Genomic DNA, 27,987 nt, shown 5'->3' on the forward strand with positions numbered 1-27,987 from the left:
ATTTCAAGGACTTTCATCATCACTGTCGCCACACATAGTAGGTCATAGACCCCAAAGCATCAGTTCTATGCCTTTAAACATTACAACATATTCCTTATGACCACAGATCTCCCTAAAGACAAGAAAAAGATACTTAATTGTTGAAATTTGACAGCATTCTCATTATAAATTCTGTTTCCCTGTTTAAATGTACAGGTTTGATGATGGCATGCTTACTACTTTCTTCTGTACTCTTTTTGATTTAAACATAGGAGCATTGGAACATTTTTTTTTTTTTTTTATTGTAGTGCACACTAATAATTTTGCTGATACTCATGTTACATTCCATGAAAGATGTGATTTCCAAAATTATAGCCTCATGTTTTCTGAGCCAATACTGGCTGTCTCAGATATTCGCAGTAACATCACACACTCACATTTTCAATTTGCCAGTACTGAATATAAACACTTCAGAAATTTACTGGCCAAGTTTTTCCATACGAAAATGTTTTATCAGGGAAATATCACTTTAAATGTATAGCAAAATTATTTGGTATGAGTACAAAATGAGGCTCAAATTATAGGATATGAGGTCTGAGCCCAAAGTTTGGATTGGGTTGAATAATACAGCTTTTTTTTTTTTTCTAAAAATGTACTGAATACTGCATATGCACAATTTCTGCAAAAGCCATATTACATAAATATAGCACGTTAGGATTTACATTGTGTGGGTGAAAGATGCTTGACATCTTAGGAAAAGAAATAGCTGTCAACTGTAATGTCCCATTGCATGTCATACTATATTGACTAAAGGAATAGATTGCAAAAATATAATATATTCAGAACTGAAATTATTGGCCTCTCTTTTGGGGAGTTTGGCATTCATTTTTATACAAACCAACAAATGTGAAGGTGAAAGTGTTCCACATGAAGCTGTTGTGTATCTGGATTTGACTTTGAGCTAAATAGTCTCTGCTATAGTTGAGGTTTCTAGCTTGAACCCTGGGTCACCTCTCATTGGTGATGATGACAGATGTGCCGATGTAATGTGGGATCTCCCTGTGGCTTTCAGGGGAGGGGCTGGAGGCGGGGCTTTGGCTGTTACAGCTGTAAGAGGCCATCTCGTTACCATGGTAACCGTAGCTGTCCGTTAAATGGCTCAGTGTGGCGTAAGGGGGGGCTTTGAGAGAACCGTGTTTGCCCAAGACTTGGTGAAAGTTCAAAGACACGTACGGGGCTTGGGCCGGCAGCCCCACCCCGACTCCCACCCCGACCCCCATGCCTATCCACATTTTCCTGTCCTCCTCCTCGGACTCGGGCTCCAGCTCCTTGGGGGCTCCGCGCTGCCGGTGGCCGTCCGCAGGTTGTGGATATCCAGCAGCTGGGTGGCCATAAGGAGCCTCCATCATACACAACCTCCTCCTCTGCTCCAGCACCACTTGCATAGGGAGAGGCTGGCCCACGCCGTGCAGGGAGCCAGCCTGTTCACCCTTACCCAGCACAAGGCCACTGAGCAGGGGGCAGGCCAGGGCCTTGTCACCCCGAGGTCCCTCACCACCTCTAACAGCCTTGTAGTGGACGTCTTGGCTGAATGGCAGCTTGCTGTCCTTGGTGGCCTGAGGGTGAGAGTGGGAGTGGGGGCAAACATCTGATGCCTTGCCGTGGACGAGCATATAATGTTCGTAGGGTTCTTCCTTGAACCTGCTGTGGCATGGGGCGGTGCTGCTGGAGAAAACATTGTGGTGGGTCTCATCGGGGGGCCTCCGGTTAGCTGCCAACGCCGGGCCTGACGGAGAAAACAAACTTCATAGTGAGAATCTATAACATTACGTCAGAGCTAAGGCTAAAAACACCTGAGGTATAATCAGATGAGTAGGGTTAAGATCAATATTTCTGATCGAATGTCAGTGAGGGAAAAGTACTGTTACAGCACTCACTAACCCTGTTCAACATGATGATAATTTCGGAACCTACATGCACTTGATCTAAAGATATTTATATATAACTAGAACTGAAAATGGTTCTTCGGAATGATGCCATAGAAGAAGCATTTCTGGTTCCACAAATAACCTTCTCCAAGGTGCTTTAAAGATCCATTTCTGCGCTCCTGCATTGTGTTTTTGTTTATCTGCCCTTGTATAGCCTCATTTGCAACTGCACAATATTATGGAGGGGTTTGGTTATTTTCTACATTTATGCCATCACCCACCACAATAAATATGGTTATTTGGGGTATTAAAATGTTCTTGAAAGGTTCTTTGTGAAACCAGAAATGGTTCTTCTATGGCATCACTCCGAAGAACCATTTTCGGTTCCAGTTCACACCTTTATTTTTCTGTGTGTATATTCAAACTATCAACAAGCTACTATTCCAAGGGATTGGCAAGAGTGTTGTTTGATATTTAGCTGAAGCTAATCTATCTAGTACCACCTTAAGTTAAACTCCTCCAGAGAAAGAGGCTACCTGTGTATGAGTCGGGTGCTGGAGGGCTGAGGGTGTCCTGGGTCTTGGGGCTGCTGATGCTCCAACCAACAGGTCCTCTTCCCTGCAGGGAGCTGATGAGCTGCTGAGCCAGCTGAGAGGAGGCAGCCGAGCCGGGAAGCCTGGTCTGAGCTTCTAGATGCAGATGGCTGTAGGTATAGGGGAAGGTCAGGCTGTAGGGGGCACTGCAGGACACCTGGCCTGCCTCAGGGGTGGAGCTGGAGCTCTGCTCCCTGCAAGGGGTGACCGGATAGGGGGGGCTCTCCTTCCACAACCCCCTCTGTGGAGAGCAACTGGGCTTGTCTGGCTGGAATGAGCTGCTGGACTGCTGGTGTCCAAAAACAAACAACAGCAATAATGATGGTTAAATGTGATGGTTAAATTATGGAAAAATGTGAAGTGTAAATTAGGTGTGTTGAGGCCTCGTTTGGAAGCCACCAGCACTGATACACAGTATCACACCTGAGTCTGTATCGCAAGCCTACTTTGAGTTTAGAATTTCTTAAATTATGAAACTTTTAACAGGTATTCCCACTGAGATGAAAAATCTGTTTCAAGAGAGACCTAGCCAAGAAAGCATTATCAATATGAAGCATAACATCGCATACAAACAACAAACAACCATGAAATAAAGATGAAAGACAAATATACAGACAAATCAGGGTGTGTCCACCATTACACACGGATTCTGATTGTGACTCAAAAGGTGATGGTACCCCCAGCTTGAGCTTCTCTCCTACCCCAGTATTTTGAAAAATACGAACAAATGGGCGGGCAGCGCTGCAGTGTTTGAGGGGAGAGGGAGGGTCTTGACCAGGACCAGGACACACCCACTGACCCACGGCAGAGAAGATGGAGAGCGACTTCTCAGAATTACACTGAACTTGAATTAGCGAGCATATTGTACACTTCTTTTCATCTACAGTAAATAAGCTATAGGCTGAAGTTTTTAAGATTGAGTCTTTTTTTTTTTTTTTTTTACTTTGTTTATTGGATTTTCAACGTAACCAGCATTTATACAATAATTGCACTTGTAAGTTATTTAGTAGGAATATAAAACAACACATCAACAACAACAATACGACAAGACAGGGTAATCACAAAAAGAAGAAAAAAAAAAGAAACAAAAATACGTTTTGATACAAATTTGTTTACAGGTCAACTAGATCAGACAGTACAGTCCTCCTTAACGTCCTAGATGTCATGTATACATGCCAGGCCTCTTACATCACCAGAATGTGTCATGTCCTCACCTCCATCCAATGAGGATAAAGATAAAAAATATATATAAATATAAATATACATCACTCTGGAACTGCAGGGAAATGTAGTCGCTTAACATAAGAAAAGAAGGGGGCCCACATTGCACAGAATTTGTTTATAGACCCATTAAGTGTGTGTTTAATTTTTTTCAACTTTATGCAGTTTAGAACGGCTTTAATCCAAAGAGCATGAGAAGGGGGTGCAGAGGACTTCCATCTAAGCAAGATTAATCGTCTCGCCAACAAAGTGACAAAGGCAATTACATCCTTATTCATTTTGGTCAGTCGTAATGTGGGTGAGGAAACCCCAAATAACGCAATAAAAGGGTCTGGTCCAATCTGTGTGCCACTTATTTCTGAGAGTGTGTTAAAGATGTCTTTCCAGAAACCAACAAGAGATGGGCAACACCAAAACAGGGGACTGGTTACATCTTACACAGTTAGGGTTCACATCCTTGTAAATTTTGGATAATCTTGCTTTGGTCCAATGAGCCCCATGAATGAGTTTACATTGAATGAGACCGTGTCGAGCACAAATAGAAGAGGTGTGTACCCTTTTGAGTGCCCCTTCCCATAGTTCATCAGATATTTCCTCACCCAGTTCCTCCTCCCATGAGGATTTAATGTCGTTTAATGAGGTGGTTTGTAAAGAGCAAATTTGTCTGTAGATTATTGTCAAGGTACCTTTCAGAGTAGGAAGTGGGGTAAGAAAAGTATCAAACTGTGTTTCACCAGGAAGGGTGGGGAATCGGGGATCTATGCTGCGGACGTAACTCCGGATCTGTAAGAACCTAAAAAAATGATGTCTGGGGAGACAATTGCTCAAACGTAGTAAATGTGTTGTCAATGTATTTAAGATTGAGTCTTTATCAGTTTGACTACTATAAGATGTTATAGCCAAAGTACCACTACAAGTGAAATAAATAGCCCAACATTTGAGATCCTGGCATAAAAGTCCTCCCTACCAGACAAAAGGCAAACTCACATTAGTCCTAGCATCCTTCACACTAATTATTCTCCACAAACCATCCATTCTTGCCTCCTGTATTGCTCAACATGGCACTTACACTCCCTGTAGGGGATTTATTCACACTGAGCCATCCATACAAAAAATGTTGGACTTATGGAACTGTAAGGTACTTTGAATGAAAGCACCACTGAATAGCTTATATTAGGACAGCAGGACTGCCAACAAGAAAACACAGAAAATGTATTCTTACAACCAAGCAACTTTTTATTTACATGGAATGAAGCTTTTCAAAGCACATTAGACGTGCAACATATACTGGCAGTTTCTCTAGCCAGCCCGTGCCTTGCCAGTGCTTGGGGCTTGAGGAGAGTCACACATGCGCAGATGGGCCTAATCTGGGCCCAAAATCACGCTGTTTGATTATTATTTTTTGGATATATTAGTATTTCGTATGTCCATGGAGGAAGACATCTTGTCACAATTGCACTTTGAACAGCTGCTCTCTGCCGCACAGCATCTCATCACGTTTTGCGATATAACTGCGAAGCCTCTATTATTGTTAGCTTGCTGATTGATAACATTTGTTACTAGTTTGGATAGCCTGGATGTGCGTGTGTGTGTATGTGTGCATGTGTGAGAGAGAGAAAGAGAGAGAGAGAGAGAGAGAGAGAGAGAGAGAGAGAGAGAGAGAGAGGCAGGGATAGTAGGGGAAACCTGAGTTTGTTGTTGTCTTTGTTGTTTCCTGTAGTTTGCTCTCGCTTGAGTTAGTGAGCTAGTCTTGAGTCTAGACTGAGGGACAGTCAGAATCATTCACCTTTAGTCTTGAGTCTAGACTGAAGACAGAATCAATCACCTTTAATCTTGAGTCTAGACTGAAGACAGTCAGAATCAATCACCTTTAGTCTTGAGTCTAGACTGAAGACAGTCAGAATCAATCACCTTTAGTCTTGAGTCTAGACTGAAGACAGACAGAATCAATCACCTTTAGTTTTGAGTCTAGACTGAGGACAGTCAGAATCAATCCTTTAGTCTTGAGTCTAGACTGAAGACAGAATCAATCCTTTAGTCTTGAGTCTAGACTGAAGACAGTCAGAATCAATCACCTTTAGTTTTGAGTCTAGACTGAGAAAAGTCATAATCAATCACCTTTAGTCTTGAGTCCAAAATACATTAAGGATGACCTTTTCTAGATCTGTGAAGGATAATGGGACAAATACACGGTCCGCACTTTTGCAAGTGTGCCATTCATATTCAATGAGGAGGGCAGTGAGCGGAATTTTGCCAGCTTTGTCTAGGCGGAGCGGAGAGCGAAGCTCGATCTCGTGGAACTGTCGTGCTGGCCAGAGCCTTTCACCAGAGTTGATCACCTCAACTTTTGAGTGTTCGTCGCGGTGTTGTCGCACGTGGTCCAGCTAATCCATGTGTGTAGTTATGACAGCGGGACACCTGGTGACAGCGGGAGTATCTAGGTAACCACCGCTCATTGAAAGCGAACTTCGCTTCTCTCATTTTGGAGAAGCAGAGAAATTTATTCCATTCCAATAAACACCATTTCACCTAGTAAGAATTCCTTTTTCTAAAACTTTAGATAAAAATGGCAGAGATGCCAATACCTACTGTGTCAAAGACATGTTTGAGTGACAGAGCACCTTGTGGGAGACAGTTTCCTTTAAAGCAATAGGAAAATGGTTCAAAATACCTTTAAACAGAAGAATTTTTCAACATCATCTGGTCAAGAGGGGAAATCTGGAGTCTATTTTCTACTTTTTTGAGTACTAAGAACTCACACTTCTCTGGAGAGGCTTCAATTGTGTAGCTGGGCGAGGGATTAACAGCAGAGTCAATCACCTTGAATAGTACCTTTGAGTCCTGACAATTTTTAGTTATCAGATTGGAGAAGTATGTCACTCTTGCATCCTTAATCGCTTTCTGATATCTGAACATTTGGTCTTTCATAATATCATAAAAGTTTCGCAATTTCTTGTAAATGTGGACATCTTTCTGTGCGGATGGTCCGTTTATGCTGTAAAATAATAACTTTAAAAGAAACATTGAAAACAATACACTCGTTACCAGAAATAAAGATTGAATGCATAGAGCATTTACATTGAAGCTTAAAGACTTAATCAAGTGTTTGACCATGGTTGTATATTGAATCAGACACATATTGGATGAAGTTAGCTTTTATCTCTTCATGGGATTTCATAACAAGTCAGTTCTTAGTTTAAAACACTGTTTGTACTCTGTCCTATGTTCCAGTTTTCCGTCGAAAAATTCTTAAAATCTGAATTAGATGTTTCAAATGTTCAAATGTTGCCAGGACTGTAAAATTGCATTTTCTGCAAAATTCTTAAGATATTCAAGAAATATCCTCTTTGGCGCAACCCATTTTTTTGTCATAATTATGTGAAAACGTTCCCTATTGTTTACCTTGAAATACTATTTGCATACCAAATTAAAGTCCTACCTGAGGATAAGGAGCTGTTTTGAGTTTGGTCTTGATCTTCACTGCTTTGGTTTTAAGTTGTTTCCGGTGGTCCTGAGAGGAAGCCAGGCTGAGGCCAGGCTTTGTGGCTCGACTCTGCTCTTCAGACAGCTGCAACTCCTTGCACTCTATGTCACTGTGTACACACACACACACACACACACACACACACAGAGTCTATCATTTAGTGATCCACACCTTTGGTTTTAATCAGCAGTGTCTGACAGAAGGGCGCTGACTCACGTGAGGACGTAGTTAACACTGACAATACAGTGAGGCCTGGAGGAGCGGCTGTTGTGGACGATGGTGGCGTAGCTCTGCACCCACACCCAACCTCCATGCTTCGATAACATGCGGTAGTACTTAGTGGTGACCTGCCCCTTCACTAGCACTACAGGGAATAGAAAGAACATGGTGAAAGAGGAAGAGAATGGGAAATATAAGAGTAGAAAGACGAGATGAAAGAAACAAGAAAAATCCACCCTAAAACACATGAACACTGTTAAAAACAACTGCAATGTAATGCAATGCACCTTGCATTTCTGGGCCCATTTTGTTGTTTGGTGGTGTCATTTTCTTATTCCCGTGGTATTTATTTCCGCGTAGATGTGACATCTCATTGAGATATTTTCTTATTTTTAGATTAGATTTTATTTGCACTCACATTGAGAAATCTAGATGAAATATAATTTAATAAAAAGTTTAATAAAGTGTGCAGGTGAGGTTGAAACCCAGCTTATTATAGTGTAGGGCTTCATCAACGCAATGAAAGATAGGTGTACTTTCTGTAGATCTTTATAGCCTTTCTCACATTTTCACAAACTACTTCTTGATAGGTATCATATAACTCATGTAATTGATTTAACATGTGCATTACTGTTATGTTTTTCTGAGTTCATCACTAGAAATACAGTTTTAGAGTTTTTTTTTGCATCGGAATGTCCTTACCCTAATGCTCACAAGGGATTAAGGCTTTGATGCTACAAACTGGCTCTCCCAATGTTGGTTTAGTCATTATTGAACTCTTCTATTTTGGGTTCAGAGGACCAAAAATAAAACATTAAAAATATTTGATATGATTCAGACCCTCCAGCGACATTTGAAAGCACTGTTTAAAAACAGCTTCTGAGTGTAGGGCATATTTGGTGAGCGTTACCACTCATATGCATGAGCTATATTCACAGAACTTGAATGGATAGAACGGTCTTTCCCATTCAAATCAGCATTCCTGGATGGTCGGAGCGGCGGCCACTTTTATGTGTACCGTTGGGCTAGCTTCCGTATAAACCATATAAACCGATTTACGGCAAGTCGCTGAGGTGAGAGGTTTTGCAGCAAGGACCAAAGCAGTGGAAAACTGGCATTGCAGCTGAATTATACAGTTATACTCTTTGTTAAACAGTTTGCTCTTTGTAATTGTGGTGTGGAGGGGACTCACATAAATGGTGAGCATAGCGTAGATGGAACACATCACAGCCATGGACGTGGTGGTACAGAGTCTTCTCAATCAGGTCCTGAGGCTCGTAGCCCGTCAGCTCCGCCACCCTGTCTCCCACACAGAAGTAAGAGGTCACAAGACTGACGTCAACAATTGGTTTTGACATCAGTGTGGTAAATTGCATCATAACACCCAGGATATTCAATGGACAATGTGGGCTAGTCTCCTACTCACCCCATCCCACACATCCATCCATCCATCCATGATACATGCTACATTAACCATTTATTAATTTATTCAGGTTTTCGTCCTAAATCAGAATGTTTTGCCCATTTTGCAGCAGACAGTGGAATGTCAGTCTTACTGTCACAGCTGTGGTGGAGACTTAATGTTCGTAAAAAAAACATGTCAAATCAAGCATGAAACGCGGATGAATTGGGGAAAAAAATTGAACTATCGGCCAGTGGTCCGACCGCAATTTAAGTCATTTCCGTTGTGGGTTTTTGTTGTGCGTTTAGTTAATGTAGTGTGTTTCTTTGTTCCAGTGCGTTGTTGTTTATGGTGTGCATTTGGTTAACGTAGTGTTCCTTTGTTGCAGCATGCTTTTTATTTGTCGCGTGCATTTAGTTTATGTAGTGCCGATTGCTTGTCTCGGCCACCGTTAAGGTTTCATGCTATCTTATCCACCCAACCTTCTTCATCTATCCACCCACCCACTCGGTAAGCCATTTCACCTGGAGTCCAAGAAGATGAGTTTGAAGTCGAGGCTAGCGCGGAACATGAACATGTTGCTGTGGAGTTTGATCTCAGTGATGCCGCTGGGAGGCAGGGAGTGGCCGACCGCTACCAGACCCACAATCTGGTAGCACGAGTCGTACAGCGCCATGTCCATCATGTACTGACGGATCTTCAGGTAGCCGCTGCAGTGGATGACCTGGGGGTACAACAGCACAGCAGGATTCTCAGCAAAACATTCACACATTCAAAGGAATTCAGAGGAAGTCTTGCACTTGATATTAATGCCCAAACCAAATGGTATCTGACCACATCTGACTGGACCTGAAGGTGTTGGGCTGAATAACTGGCTAAATTAATTACATTTTGGGTTCTGGTCAAGGTAGGCTACATCATGACATCAGACCTGAACATTAATTTAGTCTAGACTGAAAGACTAAAGATTTAGATTGAAAGTGATGAGATTTGTTCCACCACTGAATTTAACGACTGACGACTGAATTTAAATTCTGTTTTCTGAATTTGTATGGAATGATTGAATTTATTGAAGTGGAAACTGATTATAGAAATCAAACTCATGATGCTTTTACCAAGTTTTTATCCTATTAAAACCATATTGCATTGAAAAGTGCTAGATATTTAGTTTTCTTTAAGATATTAAATTGATACTGGACTCTTGATTTGTTCTGACGACTTGCTGTTCTACATTTAGACTTGAGACTTGACTGACATGGGCTTGACTTGGTAATCTACATTTAGACTTGGGACTTGACTTGAGAGATTTGGGACTCAAGCAAAGTTGACTTGGTCACACCTCTGCTGCCAAATCATAGGTGCCTTGTGACTCCCTCCCTAACCAGGGGAGTCATTGGGCCGGAATGTACTGGAACGCATTCCACGAGTGAATCTGACTGGTGCTTAAACAACTCGTTCGGTTCGTTTTTACACCAAAGTTTGCCGGATGAGTGGTGTTTGTACCTTTGCGCCAATCACAGTACTTAAAAATGGAGAACTCCACCCAATGGGGAAGCCAGGCAACATTAAAAAATGCAAGAAGAACTAGACATTCTGTCTTATTTTCAACCCAATATGAGTGATAAAACAATGTGTTCAAGTGAATTGAACTTTGTTGACAGATAGACATGTCATTGTCATGTTCACATAATCCATCTTTGTAACTTAAATTACTATAGTGTAAAGTCTGCAACCTAGCATGGCAAGTAGAGTTAAGGAATATGTAGCTATTTTTGTTTGATTAACTGTAAGCTAAATATGTTGCAGTGGTGTATATACTATCTTTGAGTTAATCTGAATTAGTCATTTAAAAAGTTGCCTATAGACAGCCATCAGTCTTGTAACTTCTGAATACATGCACTACTCTATTTAATAGAGCCAGATGGAGGCAGGAGGATCAGCCTCAGATGAGGGGAGACAGGCTACAGAGTTGAGGTGACTAGATGATATAGAAAGTTAATAAAGCTAAAATAAGTGTATTCCTAGCTTTTCTAAAGATGTTGTTGATGCCATCATGTAAAAGTGATGCCCATCTCCTAACTGGTATCCTTGTACACAATAATATTCAGTTCGTAAGCAAGTCTCAACGTGGCGCATTCATTTAAAACAGCAATAATGACTACTATGTCAGAGCCATGTGGTTATCTGAAATTAATCAACACCCCTCCAGCCAAATATCATCTCATTTCCTGGTGCTTTGCAGACTCTTGGATCTTCATGGACCATGGTGGAGAACCACTGATCTAGATTTAGATTCAGAATTTTTGCACAAACCCTTTCAGATACACTGTCTTTCACTTTGTCTTTGAGAATCCTTTCCTGTCTCTCTACTGTGACTGTCCAATAAAGCAGAAATGCCCCCCCAAACGTATCTTTAAAATCAAAAAATAAAAACATTATCACTTTCCAGTTTGATCCTATCGCCATTCCTGGTCTTTCTTACTAACCTGCTTGTGTGTGGCTGCTTTTTAATGTTGTCATCATTAATGTCATGCCTGTAAATCAACCGTCACTCCTTCAAAATACCAGTCGCTTCATGCCACCTCTCATTCATGACCATTTTAATTTTGCAGTATAGCCTAGAGGTTACAGAAGTGGTTTGTGACCTGAAAAGTTGCCACTTCAAACCCCCAGACTGGCTGGGAAAATGTGGGTGGTGAAAGTGAATGGGTAAGGCTCTCCTTCCTCAGTAACTACTGACAAGGTTCCCTTGAGCAAGGCACTGAACCCCCAACTGCTGCAGTGGAGCTTCTCAGTGGCCACCAGTAGAAGACTGTGGTCGTACTGCGCAGCTCCCAGTAGCTGACAGCAGAAATCCAGCCCCGCTTCCATTCCATTTCAGCCCTCCATGTGCCTCCATGATAATGACACTATTTATCTTCCTCATTTCCTGTGTTGGTTTGGATGGCATGTGCCTTGCCGCTTTACAGCACTAATTTATTCTCTTCTATACATAACCCGTTAGCTTCTTGCCAATGTTGAGTTACAACCCACCTCCATTTGGAAATGTAATGGGTGATTTATATCAGATGCAGAGAGACAGCAATATGAATGAAAAGGGGAGGGAGAAGGAGGAGAGGAAACCAGAGAACCAGAGAGGAGGCATATGGAGGCCTTGTTGAAGCACTGGTTTGAATTTAGTGACGTGGGTTAGCTAGCTAGCTGAGACTTTCAAAGATACACAGCTGTTTAAAGAGGACCTGTTAGTATGTCTCAGAGGATTAAACCTGCAATAAGCAATATCAGACCTTATAACCAATCCTGAATTGAACATGTGCTATTTGGAGATTTCATTGAGACATAATGATGATGAGACATAATGATAACCAATGTCCACACAGCGGGCCAGCTGTGTTCCAGCTTTCACCTCTTTTCTAAGGCTTCTTGTCACATTCTGCTCCTGAACGAAGCTCCTCCTGGTCCATTCAGTAGCTTTTCATTTTTTTAAAACTAGCTTGTCTTCTCCCTCGCTGTTTAAAAGCGGCGTTCTCCCCCTCCCATTCCTGAAAAAAAATCTTGTAATGGCAGAATCGATGAAGCGAATGAGTAACCTTGTTAAACTAGTAAACTTGCTACCTACCTCTTCACTTGTCATTGTGGGACATGTAACCTTCAACTGGAGAAAACTTTGGCAAAACAAGACTGGTAACTGGGGACACTTCTCAGTAGGTACGTTTAGCTTAGCTATTAGCGTTTATGCATGGTCCTTCACTAGGTTTGTCTTTAGGGGCCTCTGTAGTCCAGCAGCTTTGCTGTGCTTTATTTACAAATGTGTTGCGTTTTTGTCACCCTCTAGTGGTCGGAAAATTGCTTATTGCAGCTTTAAAGGAGCTATCGCTGTGAATGAATATCCTGGATTAACGCAGATTAGCCTGTATGTTTACAGGCGACACTGCTCATCTGATGATCCATAATGAGTTGCTTATGCGTCAACCAATGAAAGGAAATCAGGTCTAGACCCCTGAATTAAGTGGAATAAATGATAATCCAGTGGCTGTACCCACCTTATATCCTCCACATGTCAGTCCTGCATTGCGTTTAGCCAGGACACACTTCATCCTCAGGAAGAAGGAGCGCTCCATTTCATACTCTGTCACACAAACACACATATTGCATAGGCATTATTTCCATGTTGTAATATAATTATATAAAACAAACAATTATATTGCAGCTAAATTGTGATAAAACATCACTTCCTGTGCAGCAGAGGATTGTTTGGAACAACAAATGTAAAAGCTTTCATGAACTGGATGCAGGTTGAATCACTATTGTATAATATCAATCAGCAATAGAGAGTAGCAAACCAAACATTTATTTATATGAAAAAGTTGCAGATTATTACTTTAAATACTTTTTTTTGCGACTTTATAGTGCAATCTACTGTATGTAACCCAGATAATCCAGTTCAGTTCAATTCAACTTTACTGTCATAACACCTTACACACATAAGTGAAATAAAATAAAAAGTACTTGAGCACAGACAAGACAAAACAAATTAAAGCTTGACGTGAATGAGTTTTCTCCTTACTAATTTTCCTAATGAACTCTAAAATTAGTGGGAAGATAAAAATGCTCAAGTCATTCATGCCAGTCTGGGAGCTCTGTAGTAGGAGAAAGATGATTCAAAGCTGCTTTGATAACTTTGAAACTAGTCGTCATTTACCGCGACTATGCACACCATACTGTCTCAGAATGATTCAGTCAAATCCTCACTGAAATATAATGAAATGCAGAAAGGCAAGTAAGAGTCTGGTGATAGTCATAAATTGCAGACTATCACTGCACATTATTTTTTGACTACAAACAAAAAATGACTACATTATTGAATTTAATCCTAATCTATTCAAATATTTTGGACAAATGATGGGACCATTTTCCAAAGGGGCTACAGCTTTACCTCATAATCAGTGTGTCATTTCACTTCCAAGTATGAAGTCCCAACTGTGTGCATGTGTGTGTGTGTGTGTGTGTTTGTGTGTATGTGTGCATGTGTGTGTGTGTATGTGTATGTGTGCGTCTAAAAAAAAAGGTGCAAGCATCATTGTTAGTCTCCCTTAAATGGTTTTCACTTTCTGCCCAAGCCACAAACTCCGATATTGCAAAATCTTCAAAAATAAATAATGACAGAAATCCAGCTGTATTAATGGTTAGGGTTAGGCATAATTGAGCAGTAACATTAAAGGTTATATTAGTTTTATAATAAACTTTTTAGGTGACATTTCTGATTCGGTCTGGCTTTGCATCTTGGCCAGAAAGTAACAACCCGGCAGCAAAGAAGAAATTAAAGAAATCAGAGGAAATGAGTGACATAAATATAGTCTCAATATATAGAGACTAATATAATTTTACATTTTTTCTTGAAGTAATGTTTAATGATGATTGTAGATGAGGATAATGACACTGTATTGAATACTGTATATAATATATACCATTAAATTGAAATAAATGGTTTGACTGCTTATTCTGGTGGTTATGGAGGCAAAGAAATTCAAAAGTTGATTGAATTACATTAATGAAAGTGGTGATTCTAAACTCATTAAAGTGAATTTTGATAAAGTGTAGATGTAGTAATCATTTTGATTTTTGATTTATTAGACAATAATGAGTAGGGCATTCAATAAAGATTTTCTCCTCACTGACTCACAGTATACACCTTATAACACAGTATAAACCTTAGTACACAGCATAAACCTGAGTGTGCTGAGAAACCAGGGCAATCTGACCGTCTCTATCATCTCGCATGCATCCATTAGCAACCATGTTAATATAATATATTGTCGCCAGTTTGATGATTTCATTCCATTTCCATCCCATCAAACTGATTCTGGGGTATTCTGGTGGGTCAGCAAGATAAGACGCAAAACCATGTAGTAGTGATGTTGTCAGTTTAAATCCAGCTCATGGCCTTTGTGACATTTGTATCTCTTTCCCATCTTTTTCTGTCATTCTCTACTATCTGATCAAGCAGAAATACCTGTAAATGATATATAAAAAAAATTATTTCTACATGCTTCCATGAAAGCCATCTGAAAGAAATATCTAAAATGTCTAAATATCTAAGAATCTTTTTCACTGAGTCTGGTGAAAGTGCGCCTAATCAGTATCCCAGTAGTCAGTCAAAATTGTATAGTAAAAAAAAGTGCCCATTTATGTTTGAGGTAGGCTTTGTGTTCTGACTAACAGTATGCAAACCAAAGGCTCAGGATATATGAGATTATAATAATGCAGGTAAAATGAAAAACAAAGTGATTCAACTATTCCACCTGTGGGATGAATAAAACTCATGACAAGGTCCAAGCACTGCCTTATGAACCTTATGGCGTAAAATCAACTATTTTTTCCTCAGATTCCTTGGCTCAAGACAGATTTTTGTTGGATTTTTGTTTGGCCGTGACACGCAAACAAAGTTGATGGTGAAGACATGCAAACAGGAAGTGAGGCATAATTCATGCTAGAGCATTCTTCATGTTTCATAGCATCACCATCAGGCCAACCTTGCAATAGGACATATTTCTCCTACAAAGTTGATTCAAACTCCACCAAATTTTTCACACAGCATATTTGAACTACCCACATCATGCCTATTTCACAGAATTTTGATACTTTGATATTTTGATACTACGTTTGTGTCTATGATGTGCAAACAGGAAGGGAAGCATAATTTCTAAATGTTTCATGCTAGAGCAATCAAATTTGGTGGAAAGGTTACATATATACCCAGGCAAAAAAAATAACATACTGGTCAAAAACGCAAAACCTAAATCATTAACAATTTAACGTGACTTACCTTATCAGGAAACCAGGGAACTTGAAATGAATCTTCTACTAGCTAGCCAGATGCTTCCACAAGCAGTGTGAATTCTAGAGATCAATCTGCCATTGCAACTGCAGTGAAAACTAGCAGCAGCAAGAGCAGTAACTCCCAGTCCATCAACTGGCCTATAAAGGTTACTACCACAGGCATTTCAGAAATGGCAGCTCAGCAAGGACGTGATGAAAATACTACAGTCTCTTAGACACATCAACACTCATAGAGATGCTGGCCCTTCTGGCAAGCAGAAAAAGAGGGATTAATATAAATATGCCATTGCAGGGGCATGGAGGGAGCCTGGTGAATGAGAGTGTTGAAGTACCTTGAGAGAAGTGATGGTGGGGGGGCTGGTGGGTACTCAGCACCGCTGTCATCTCGTCATGGTCGGACGGGTGGATGTACTCAAATATGCTGTTCCCTGTCAGCTCCACCTGGAACACACACACATTTCCAACAAGTCCTGTGACACATGCTCAGGCGTTATAGGCAAAAAAACATAGTCACATGGAAGAAGTGACACATACTCAATCCACGCAGAACAGAACAGCCTTCCATCCAATCACTGACATGCTGGTATTTGGAGGGTGTGTGCGTGTGTATGTGTGTGTGACTGTGTGTGTGTGTGTGTGTGAGGGAGCGAGAGAGAGAGCTAATAATCCCTTAAAATAACCTTATATTTTCATTAATTTACACCAATTCACCCCTTAATTCATGCAAAATCCCCTTAAAATGAATTAAGGGAGTTATTAATGGAGAAGATCCCATCAAAACCTCCTTAAACACCCCTTAATCTTGTCTCTTTACTTTCTAATTGAATGAAAAATTCAGGGAGACAGGAACTTTTCCATTAATTTCTACATAATACCCTGTGAACCATGCACAAAAGGCATGAAAAATCCCTATTGTCTCTGTGAATCAAACCATGAATAAATCCCACTAACCTGTTAATTTTAATGGATAATTCATGTTTATGTAATGGAGAAATTAAGGACATTTCAGGGATAAAATTAAGGGGTTTGGTTTCGTAGTGGAGAGAGAGAGAGAGAGAGAGAGAGAGAGAGAGAGAAAGAAAGAAAGAAAGAAAGAAAGAAAGAAAGGAAGGAAGGAAGAAAGAAAGAACTAAAGAAAGAGAGTTATAGAAACCATGTCTATCAATCAAAAGGTTTCTATCGACAGGTCTATTTTCTTCTTTGTCCATGTAGTGTCCAATGTAAGTTTTCGATTAAAAAGTCATAATGTTTTGATCAAAAAGCCATAATATTACGAGAATAAAATCTTAATTTTGTGAAAAAAGTCATAATATTATGAGAAAAAGTCATAATTTCAAGAAAAAAGTCATAATATTTTGACTTTTTTGTGAAAAAGATTTCTACTACAGGAAGCCGGGAAGCTACAGTAGCCAGGAAGTAGCCTAATAATCTCCCTTGTTAACTGTTAATAATGAGGGCCGAGGACAGGTGTTATGTTGTAATATATTATCAAAATATTACGACTTTTTTCTCGTAATATTATGACTTTATTCTTGTAATATTTTGACTTTTTTCTCGAAATTACGACTTTATTCTCATATGACTTTTTTCTTGAAATTACATCTTTATTGTTGTAATATGACTTTTTTCTCAAAATTACAACTTTATTCTTGTAATATTCTGACTTTTTTTCTCAAAATTACGACTCTATTCTCGTAATATTATGAAATTTTTTTCTCTGAATTATGACTTTATTCTCGTAATGTAATGACTTTTTTCTCAAAACATTATGACTTTTTTCTTGAAATCTTACATTTATATATTTTTTTACAGTGGCTCTAAAAGGCCGTCGTGCTGATCAACTCAAGGAGGTGTAGCTGCTCATCTTCTTCAGTGTCTTGTTCAATGTGATTATATGTGATTTTTGAGGACATTTTTCAGAGCCGGCTCCGTTGAGGCTGTATTCCATGTTCAGTGTTGTCATCTGTCTCTTCTGGTTGGCTCAGGTGAACTGGCATTTCTTTTGGCTTGCAAGCCCCCCCTACCCCCCCCTTTCTTTCTCTCTCTCTCTCTATCCCTCTCTCTCCATGAGTGAATAATGGTCTTTCTGTTGTCTCCCATCCAGATGTCAGACTGATGGATATGAGCCAGTGATAACATTAAAAACAGAAAAAGAGAGTAGCTCAAAGGGAGTATTGTGTATTAAACAAATATGTATAGTGGGATTCTGCTCCTACAGCTGACATGTCTTTGTCTGTGGCTGTGAGACTCTACTTTATACCTACTACCTCCATCATACTCATAACAGCTAGCTGTTGATTATTCAGTTGTTCATGTGAATGTGAACCTTGGATACACCTCGGTACACTGATATATCACTCCAATGCTTTTGAAAAATGAAATTGAAGAAATTACAGTCTGATACTTAAAGTGTGCGGCAAAACTGCCCTTTTTAAAAAATGACATTGATTTATCTACCTACTTGTAGAAGCAAAATAACAAAACCCAAGTGAAAAAAAAGATCTGTTCTGGTCATATTAATTCTGAATATACTAAGATTTTGCATGATCACTTACAAATGATAAAAAGCCTTTAATGACTTTCTTGACTCAAAGTAACTGAAACTCTAGTGCTGTTTGTGCACATAAACAAACCCTTAGAGCTTCAATATACAAACACAAAATGTCTTCTATCTTATATTTTGGTTTGTGGAGGCAGAATATCCTTGATCATAGACATATGTCACTAGAGCTATGGAAAACTGCCTTTAGCTAATATGCAGCTTACCAATGGAAGTTGAAACTTCTGGAAACTATCCAGTTAGATGCATTCAGTCCTAATTTGGGTTGATGGCTCATGCAAATCTTCTGCATAAATAACTGTGTTTTTGTGCATTGTTGCTGCACTCTGTACTCTGTATGACAATATTATTGGTTCTCTTAAAATTGGAATGTCATTGTATTTCTTTACACAATATTGAATTAGCCATTACACCAATTATTATGATGATGTGATATTTATAATTTTTTCCTTAGCACTATTATTCCTTGGCTATCTAAATCCTGTCATGGTCACTTCAGCAGATATGGAGGAACATCCATATGATGGTGATGGAGGAAAGAAAATGGCCACCATGGCCACCATGGCCACCATGGCTCCAATTCTGAAAATGTTCAGTGCATCAAGCTGTACATACCACGGTGCTTTTGTATAAATGTGAATCACTTGGCATGTACTGGACTATAATGTCTGTATTTTGCACAAAGTCAGCTTTTGTTTTAGGATGTGTAATGGCTTTTTATGAGTGTCACGGCAGTGTTTGAGCAGGCAGGAACATCCTCATTAACTTTGGTTGTACTGTATTCTGTTGTACTGTGTTCTCTGTTGTATTGTACTGTGGCTCCATGCGTTTTATTGAGGTAAGTGGGAGTCTTACCTGGGACAGGCCAAGATGGACTGATGCTGTCTCCGAGATGTACATGATTTTACCATCAGAGGCAACAACAAAGACGAAGCCATCCAAAGTCTGGGGGGGGGCAACAAAGTAGTTATTGTTAAATATAAATTAGATGTTAGTTTTTTTTTTTTTATTGGACAGTGTGTTGTCCTATATCCATACACATGCCCATAATGTAAGAATGGATGGTGCCTTTACTCAATTTCAAAACTGGGTGTAATCAAACTCACCACTTTCAGTAAAAACTAGCCAAACTTTTGATGGCTACCCCAACAAACAAGTTAAAATGTAAGTAAGTAAGTAAGCAAGTAAGTAAAGCTTTATTTATATAGCACTATTTAAAACACACTGTTGCAAAATTTACTGTAGTAAGACCTTACTGAAGGCAGGCATTGATGTGGAATAAATCATTGTGAAACTGTATGAGTTCACATATTATGTTATTGCATGACACAACTGTCACATCTACTCAAATGCAGCATTTCATTTAATCTAAATAACCTCCTCCTTGTCAATACTCATGTGAACCTCATTAGGCCTTCATTTGATGTTAAAGTTATGCAGAGATCACATTTTACTACAGGCAGTGTTTCAATTACCATTGCATGAAGGAGATATCTATGCTTTTCATACTTTCATATTAGTGCTGCTCTTTGTTTATAGGAATAATTTCTTTCCATTTAAATGATTACATTTCTAACCTATGCTACAAAGATCCATAGATGTGATCTCAAAATTAGACTCAAGGCTGAAAAAAATATCAGCTAAAAGCAGCAGATAAGAACTTCATGTGAAAACTTTGAGTGAAGAATGAATCTGGGTCATGGATCTCTATGGTAAAAGGGAGGCATGCCTTAAAAATATTTGGCAAATACTGCCAGAAACTTAATAATGAGATTCATTATTCATTCATTCATTATTATCATGGGATATAAAAAATAAAAAAAATAGATATCAACAGCACTGCACAATTTCTGTATATTATTTGTAGTAATGTATCTTTTTGATTATATTTTTCAACAGGCAACTAGTCATAGATAGATAAATAAATTGATCAGTAAAGTCAGTCAATCAATAACCTTGCAAATTACCTTGCCAAACTATGTTTGGTGTTGAGTGCCATGAATGACAAATGGTCCACAGTTCTAACCTCCATCTCTAATGCTCATGTCAGCAGTCAAAGCCATATTTTCCTCCATGCTGAATGTTACTGAATCACTAACAAAGTACCCTGTCATCAAGGCAGTATGAACTCTTTAAGTAGAAAAACATCCTGTCTCTCGAAGGACTCCAGGACAGCTCCTATCTGAGTTAGGCAACTCGTCTTAGTCTTAGTCCTACTTCTAACTTTTCATTTAGTAAGTAACATAATTCATATTTAGTCTTATTTCTACATTTGCATAACATTCAGACTTTTCTTGAACCTAAGGGTATGCTATAGTATAGCGTAGCATAGTGTACCGTAGCATAGCATAGCATAGCATAGCATAGTCTAGTGTAGCATAGTTTAGCATAGCATAGGCTAGTGTAGCGCAACATAGCATAGCATAATATAGCATAGTATACCATAGTAGAGAATAGAATAGCATAGTGCTAGAACATAGTGTGTTGTTTCCTGTACTGACTTGTAAAAGGTGGGAGCCCAGTTCTTTAGCCATGCTGTCCAGAGGACTGAACCTGGATGACTGACCCCATCCATCACCTAGACCTACAGAAAGACAAACAGTCAGAGAGACAGACACCATATCCATCACCTATACCTACAGAGAGAGAAACAGACAGTCAGGCAGACAGAGAGACAGATAGTCAGAGAGACAGACACTCTGTCCATCACAAAGACCTGCAGAGCAACAGTCAAACACAGAAGTGGGGAAGATTCACGTGAGTGTGCGAGGTCTGGGCGCAAGCACAATGTGTCGAAGACAGGCTGTAGTGAAGATTTGTGCTAAATAATGGTGTGAATATCGGTCATTTCCACTCACGGTGCGATCGTTCGGCTTCAGAAGACTTAATTATGCTGCACGAGCTGTATGGAGTCATTTTATGGTCATTTTTTTTTGCCTTTTTTGGAACTCGTAAGACCTGGTCAGGAATGACTTCCCTGTGTGTTATGTGGACAAAGAACCTTCACCTGTGTTTCAACTGGTAAGATGGTGAGTAGATAATGTCAGAATTTTGGGTGAACTTTTAAGCATGTAGAAAAGCTCTGGCAGGATACCATTCCATTCCGGTGTGAAAAGGTGGTGACTCATTCCCGACAGGACCAGGAAGCTGTCAACCATCTTGTAGCAAAGGTAGATGATGTGCTACATTATGCAACCCCTAACAAACTTCACCTGTGGTTCAACTAGCATGAGGACGAGTAGATAATAACTGCATTTTCATTTTTGGGTGAACTGTTCCTTTAAGGGAATGTTTTGCCAGGTCCACATCCTCCCCGAGGACAATCCCCTTCTATGCTTTGTGTGGCGCAACATGAATCGAGAAGAACCCCCAGCAGTGCACAAATGGCAGGTGCTCCCATTATGGTTTCAGAGGTACTTTTATGTAGATAACGCCTGCAGAATCTACCTACCCCAGACGAAGCAAAGAGGCCAGTCGATTCTTCATTCTGTTCTTTATCTGTGGTTCATTCCGTGTTTTAGTGGAGATTTCCTGTTAACCTCATCAGAACTAGCCCTAGCCTATACCCTTATGCCATTTCACAGGAATGCACAGAGGTTGCAATTGCAACCTACCAGCTGGGAAATTCCAACACTTTTGGATTTCATTCTTAAGTTTGGATTCACCACGTCGGCACGGCGGTTCAGTGGTTTGAATCTCGGCCCTGGTCCTGTCTGTGTGGAGTTTGCATGTTCTCCCTGTGCTTGCATGAGTTTCCTTCGGGTGCTTCAGTTTCCTCCCACAGTCCAAAGACAAGCAGTTCAGGTGGATTGGAGACTCTAAATTGCCCATAGGTGTGTTTGATGTATATGTAAAAAATTATGTAGTATATGTAGTATGTATATGTAGGTATGTGGTACATAGTATATAGTGATGTAGTATGGTATATGACATGTATATGATATGGCATGTAAAGAACTTTGAGACATGCTTGTGATAAAGGGCTATATTCATAAACTTGACCACTTCCTATGGAATCTCAATTTGGTGGGATGGGATGGGACACTCTGTGTTGCAGCCCCACTATGTGATTTAGGCTGATAAATCTTGCCTGGTGCAGCTTTAAATGTGAAATTGACAATGAGAAAATGTGTGTTTGAGGATGGGATATGTTGCTCAGGGGGGTATTTTACTCAATGTCAGTAGAGACAGGAATTAAAAGTTAGTGCTGGACACTCTTTTAAAAACGCTTTTTTTCACCATCCAAGCTAAAATGCTTCATTCAGAGGCCTGTCTGTCTGCCCCGCAGGCCTGGTCAAATGTCTGGCAACACAGCTAGACAAGGACTTCAGTGACAAATGAAATGAAGCTGTGAGGTTCCAACCATGTGATACATAACGATCTAGCTAATTCTCCTTTATTATTACGCGGAATTCAACAAGCAAAACTTCTGAAGATACAGTATGTACAAAATGCTGGTATGTTTGACTTCTCACAATCAATAGCATGATGGTCTGTAGCAGTGAGGTAACTGGAAGGTTGCAGGTTTCAAAGCGCCCTTGAGCAAGTCATTCAAGTGCTTGCTGCTGCAGTAATGCCTCGGGTGGAATGGGTACATGTGTCCCTCTCATAGAGGGATTTGCCAACACACAAGTTCCTAATTAGGCTACACTGTGTATAATATGGTAATTATATAGTGCTTCAAAATGAATACATGTTAATACTTCTGTATAGGGTTCAGATAATATGTTAGATAATGACATATTATCAGCTAATTCTGGACAATGGGCAGATTTTTGTGGACAGAAATTTTGCATAATTTCAGTTTTCATATATGTATATAAGTGCATAATAAATCAATTATTGTTACATTTTGACAAGTGTTATATTTTTAAGATTTATGTCAAAGCCTGAATAACCTATGCAAATTGTAAAATGTCTAATAAATGAATGTTTCAGCTGTTTCCCATGTTTAAATAGTGTGTGTGTGTGTAAAGATGCAGCAGGCCTGTAGTGTTTGATCAAAATACTTCACATTACACTTGTGTTAGGAGCAGTTAATAGGCTACTTGATATTGCCTAGTCAATATCAAGATAAAAAGATGAACATATATTGAAATGTAACTTAAATGTTCTGTTCAGGTATTTATTAGAATAGAGAATACGATTTTCCTCCCTTTCTACTGATGCAAATTATTACTCAGTAGGCTAAATGCATATTTTCCCTGGCCCTTCAGCAGTGGAATGAGAGGAGGGCTGCGGCGTTGCTGTGCAGCCTTTTTAGAAAATGATCAACATTTTTTTGGAAGCCCATCATTTCCAGCAGAAACTGGTGCTGAATGTGTATTGCCTGACAGACATGCAGAACAGTATTTCTTCCTATGTGGGATCAATTCTGCTTTTACTGGGATTCACATCACTAGTGATTTATACCAGAGCCGCTGGAGCCTTGGCATTAAAGGTGGCGTGGAAAAAGATTATCGGGGAAATCTACCAAATGAAAGTTTAATCTAAAATAGCCTTATTATGTTGATATTGCTCCAGAAGAGAACCTGCAGTCACGAAAGACATGAAGCCAGCAAAGCCAAATTTCGTTCTAGTATTGAAGTGACATTATAATACGTATGCAGAATTACATTATAATACATGCGTATGCAGAATTACATTATAATACATGTATATGCAGAATTACATGACAATATAATACGTGTGTATGCAGAATTACATCACATTAGCTACAAAATATGTGTATTCAGAATGGCATTACATTGTAATACGTGTACGCCGAATAACATTATAAAAACACAGACTTGAGCAGTTTATCAGATTATGCCTCCTTAGCTGTTAACGATTTAAAGAAAATTGAACCCTCCATGTAGGACGAACAATAACATGTAGCTCACTCTTAGTGCCTTTTTATCTCATTGCAATTGGGTTTAGTTTGCAAAATTTTATTTAGATTGCACATCATTTTTTATTTTTTTTAACTGTGTTCGCTTTGTCATCTGGTTGGGAAATGTCGCCGACGGTATTAGGCCGTGTTTACTGTAGGGTCGGTGAAGACTTTTAAGACAGGTAAAGCCATAACCCCCCTATAATGTAACAATATGCAGCATTACCCAAAATGATTTGCTGGATTCCTATAGATAACTATGAACTGGTAGGCTATGAGACGACAATAGGACTCTTCTCTCCCGTCCTAATAACTCCAACTACCAAAACACTTAACTTTACCAAAATAACCAAAACACCAAAACAAAAAAAATAAAATAAAAAAAACTACCAATATACCAAAAAATCATGTCATCAACACTTTGTTAACCTTCTTTAACCTATCTTGGATTGAAACTGTAATATTAGGCTGGTCATATTATTGCAATGTGTAGGCCTTCACTACACATTTTAGGCTGCTGAAAATGTGAATTCTACTAAAAGCTGTGTTGCCAGAGTCAAATCAGCATTCGTCTATTCTGCTAAAACCAGGGATTGAAACGAGCATTAATTGCGGGAACAATGACTCTTGTTGACGTCTATTTCATGCAATCTTTAAAACTTCAACACAAAAGAAAATTGTTCAAATCAGTAATCTGTCCTTCATATGCAGATAAACCCCAGTCCCAGACAACATCTCCTTTTGGGAAACCAATGCAACCACTTAAAAAAATAAAATAAAATAAAATAAAAAAACACAGGAGAGAAATGCGGCATTTAGGCCCAAGTACAAATTGCAGCACTGTGTATTCTATGCCAGTTTACGTGGATGGAACCACCACCTGCTTATTTCATGTTTTCAAATAGCCTAAAAGCTGTAGGCCTATAAGATCGACTACTTTTATAAGAGTTTTGTAAATTGATATGATATGAGACTTCCATTTATCACAATTTATGTGTTTGCGTCAATTTTTTAGTCGAATTTGACTTGACTTTAATTTTAATTAAGCAATGAAATGCCTTAAATTTTGCTGACATGCCATCCCATCCCATACAACCTGGAGGAATAATTGTTATTCTTATGATCGCACTTAAGTGCCTGCAGCCTGTAATCTAATCCGTTAACAAGAGTCCTGAAAGATCAACGGGACTATCTGGCTCCTATCTAAATCTTATTTTCTTGTCTACAGGCCTGGTAATTTACAAAAACACAATAATCTAAATATTGACCTTATTTCTAGTCATTTTGTTGTTAACAAGAGGAAGGTTCTGTTAATATTGCTGTTTCCTTGATAAAACATGTCATAAATACATCATATTGAGTCATTTCTGCTTCACACTCTTCCACGACACTCCAAGCTATAGGCCTACCAAACAGTCAAGGCAAGTTGACAAAACTTCCTACATGCATTCAAATTAATATTAATATGAATCTCAGTTTAAAACAGGACCAGGATTAGTTGGAAATCTTCGAAACTGAGCTTGTCTGACTGATTTAGACTTGAGTTAGACTCATTCAAAATAACAGAAATCCATTAGATCTAGTTAAAGATCCCACAGCTTTCTGCCTGCAAACTCTGCATTAACAAGCCGTTATGTAAAAGGTTGGCTGCAAAATAATCCGACCAATAACACAGGTGATGGGTCTATATGTTGGATACTTCAAAGGCTCATATTTTCACCTGTAGTGCGCATAAGAATTCAGAGACAGGTAAGTGAATAAAGCGTTGCAAAGACCTGTTGTTGTCGAGGTGTGAATCTACACATAGAGGTTTTATTGATGGGCGAGCTGGACTCTAACGGGTGGCCTGGCCATAAAAGGCCGTATGTTACCTCTGACTTTATGAGTGATGACAGAGAGGAAAGGCTCTGTTTTCCTGCCCTTTAACCTGCCCCAATGTTGCTTTATACACCCTAATTAAATAATTTATCTTGATGAATGAGCGAGTCATTTGAAAAGGACGTCAGCGTTTAATCATGCTGCGAAAACAACTTTAAAACTTACATGATAATTATCAAAATTTAGTTGAACAGCCCAATCTTATGATTAAATGACTGACTGTTGCCTACTTCGAAGTTACATTTATTTACATGCGAATTTTCACACCGGCTACTGCGAGGGACCTATAAGCCTATCTCTAATTATACCTCGGCCAGGGATTAATCGAGGTCAAATTAAATATTAAAGCTATTATTATTATTATCATTATTTTATTGATACTATTATTGTTATTGTTGTTATTATTTGCCGTTTCATAGCTAGTCTTTAGTTTGTCCGGGAGGCCTTCATGGGGCCAGCAAGACTTCACTCATATTGTGTTAATGTTTCTTTTCTTTTACTTTATAACTTTGTCAAGTGCTTTACATATTCTATTCTATTCTATTCTATTCCAATTATTATATGCTGTAGCCTACAGACAGCGTTTTATAAAGCCTTTCTGTCAGCTGGTATTTAGCTGTCATTCCTGCTTTTATTAGACTATTTTATCTAGCATTGTGAAGCACGGCTAAGACATCGAAAATGAGTAGACAAAGCAAAGGGTGACACTATTTTTTTTTATATATATAGCATAGCCTATTTTAAATATTATGGCAAATTTACTGCTAAATAGCCAGTAGAAGAAAAAGACACAATAAGCTACTATGGAACTAGACTATATTTATCCTAGCTGATTATGTTATAAATTAATATGGATATGTTCGCTTTTACCGTGGAAAGTAATAGGCCTACAGATGGAATTTCCTTTCTTTCTGTTCTTCTTTTCATTTGAGTCCGGTCTCGAGACCACTGTTCTGACATCTTGTCTGTCTCGTGCATATCTTTCTCGACATTTTCCCGCCTATCTTAAAATGAAAAGATAGGCTACGTTTTTTTTCTCCACCTGGTCTACCTTCGTTTATTTTCACCCCAGCACTACAAACTATTTAATTTAAAATATGACACCTGCATATGCTAGCCCATGTAGCCTACTGGTCCTCAAACTTCTATGCTAGTTGGAATAGTTGGAACTATCTGAGCTCGTGCAGGTAGGCTGCGTCTGCATTCATCCTCAAAAAACTTCTTACGCATTGTTTTTTTTACATTTGGAAAGACATGTAAGCTAGGCTACTGTGTTTATTGCCTATTTTGGTCTTGAAACAGCACTCGATTTGCTCTGCTCTCGGTCTTGACTTGGTCTCGACCCCCTTTGGACCTGGTCTTAGAATGATCTTGAACTCGACTGAAATGGTTTATATATTAGTTGATATTGGAGACTGTCTACCTTCGGGGAAGACTGCCCTCATCTTCAGGTAGCTGCTGGTCAGCCTGATGATGGAGGCCTTGTCCAGCTGGGAAGTGATGGCCGCCGGCAGAGGCAGCAGCTTGGCCAGCTCATAAAACTCCCCGTTCTCTTTCTCTCGTCGCGTCTTCGCCGCATTCTTGGATTTTTCCTTCATTTCTGGTAGTTTAATAGAAATTATTATTGCATAACAGTACGCCTCCACTGGATGTTTTCCCATAGACTAATCGCCAGGTCTTGACAAATACAGTTAAGTGACTGGAAATGACTGAACAGATGAAAAAGCCCTCTTCTCGCATCCCTTCGGACCAAGTTCCTACACAATAAAAAGCCTTGACATGAGGAGCAGACGGCAACCTGGGCAGAAAGACAAGGAAACAGCAGGGCTCCCCTGGTGATTTGGAGACTTTTTTGCTCTTCTATTCCTTCTCAATCAAAAACAGGACAGGCTATCCATCTTCCATTAGCTAGTGGGACTGGTGTGCGACTGGGAATGCAGATTGTCCGTCTAGCCGCTCAGTACAGCCCCCAAACCAGAAAAACCTTGAGCAGTATCCTTCATCGTGTGCG

The 27,987-nt window shown here is 39.4% G+C and overlaps 2 protein-coding genes across 2 annotated transcripts in view; one reads left to right on the forward strand and one right to left on the reverse strand.

Moving 5' to 3' along the window:
- Window positions 1–27,987, forward strand: part of kcnj15 (potassium inwardly rectifying channel subfamily J member 15) — a 327,817-nt gene that overhangs the window by 106,241 nt on the left and 193,589 nt on the right. The window lies entirely within an intron of this gene.
- On the reverse strand, window positions 987–27,574 carry sim2 (SIM bHLH transcription factor 2). The gene is made up of 11 exons (XM_071926973.2): window positions 27,400–27,574; window positions 20,728–20,810; window positions 19,082–19,171; window positions 15,999–16,107; window positions 12,870–12,955; window positions 9,351–9,550; window positions 8,617–8,723; window positions 7,422–7,569; window positions 7,161–7,314; window positions 2,423–2,786; window positions 987–1,765 (listed from the first exon to the last, which is right to left on the reverse strand). The coding sequence occupies exons 1-11, from the start codon at window positions 27,572–27,574 to the stop codon at window positions 987–989; spliced, it is 2,295 nt and encodes a 764-aa protein (XP_071783074.1).

Source organism: Centroberyx gerrardi, chromosome 11, assembly GCF_048128805.1.
Source record: "Centroberyx gerrardi isolate f3 chromosome 11, fCenGer3.hap1.cur.20231027, whole genome shotgun sequence".
NCBI lineage: Eukaryota > Metazoa > Chordata > Actinopteri > Beryciformes > Berycidae > Centroberyx > Centroberyx gerrardi.

Excerpts from the sequence above, each read along its gene's own strand:
- sim2 (XM_071926973.2), bottom strand. The coding sequence starts at position 27,574 with ATGAAGGAAAAATCCAAGAATGCGGCGAAGACGCGACGAGAGAAAGAG. Across the intron at positions 8,724-9,350 it reads CTCATCTTCTTGGACTCCAG|GGTGGCGGAGCTGACGGGCT; the intron begins GTGAAATGGCTT and ends TGTGGGAGACAG. Across the intron at positions 7,570-8,616 it reads ACGCTATGCTCACCATTTAT|TGCTAGTGAAGGGGCAGGTC; the intron begins GTGAGTCCCCTC and ends TATTCCCTGTAG.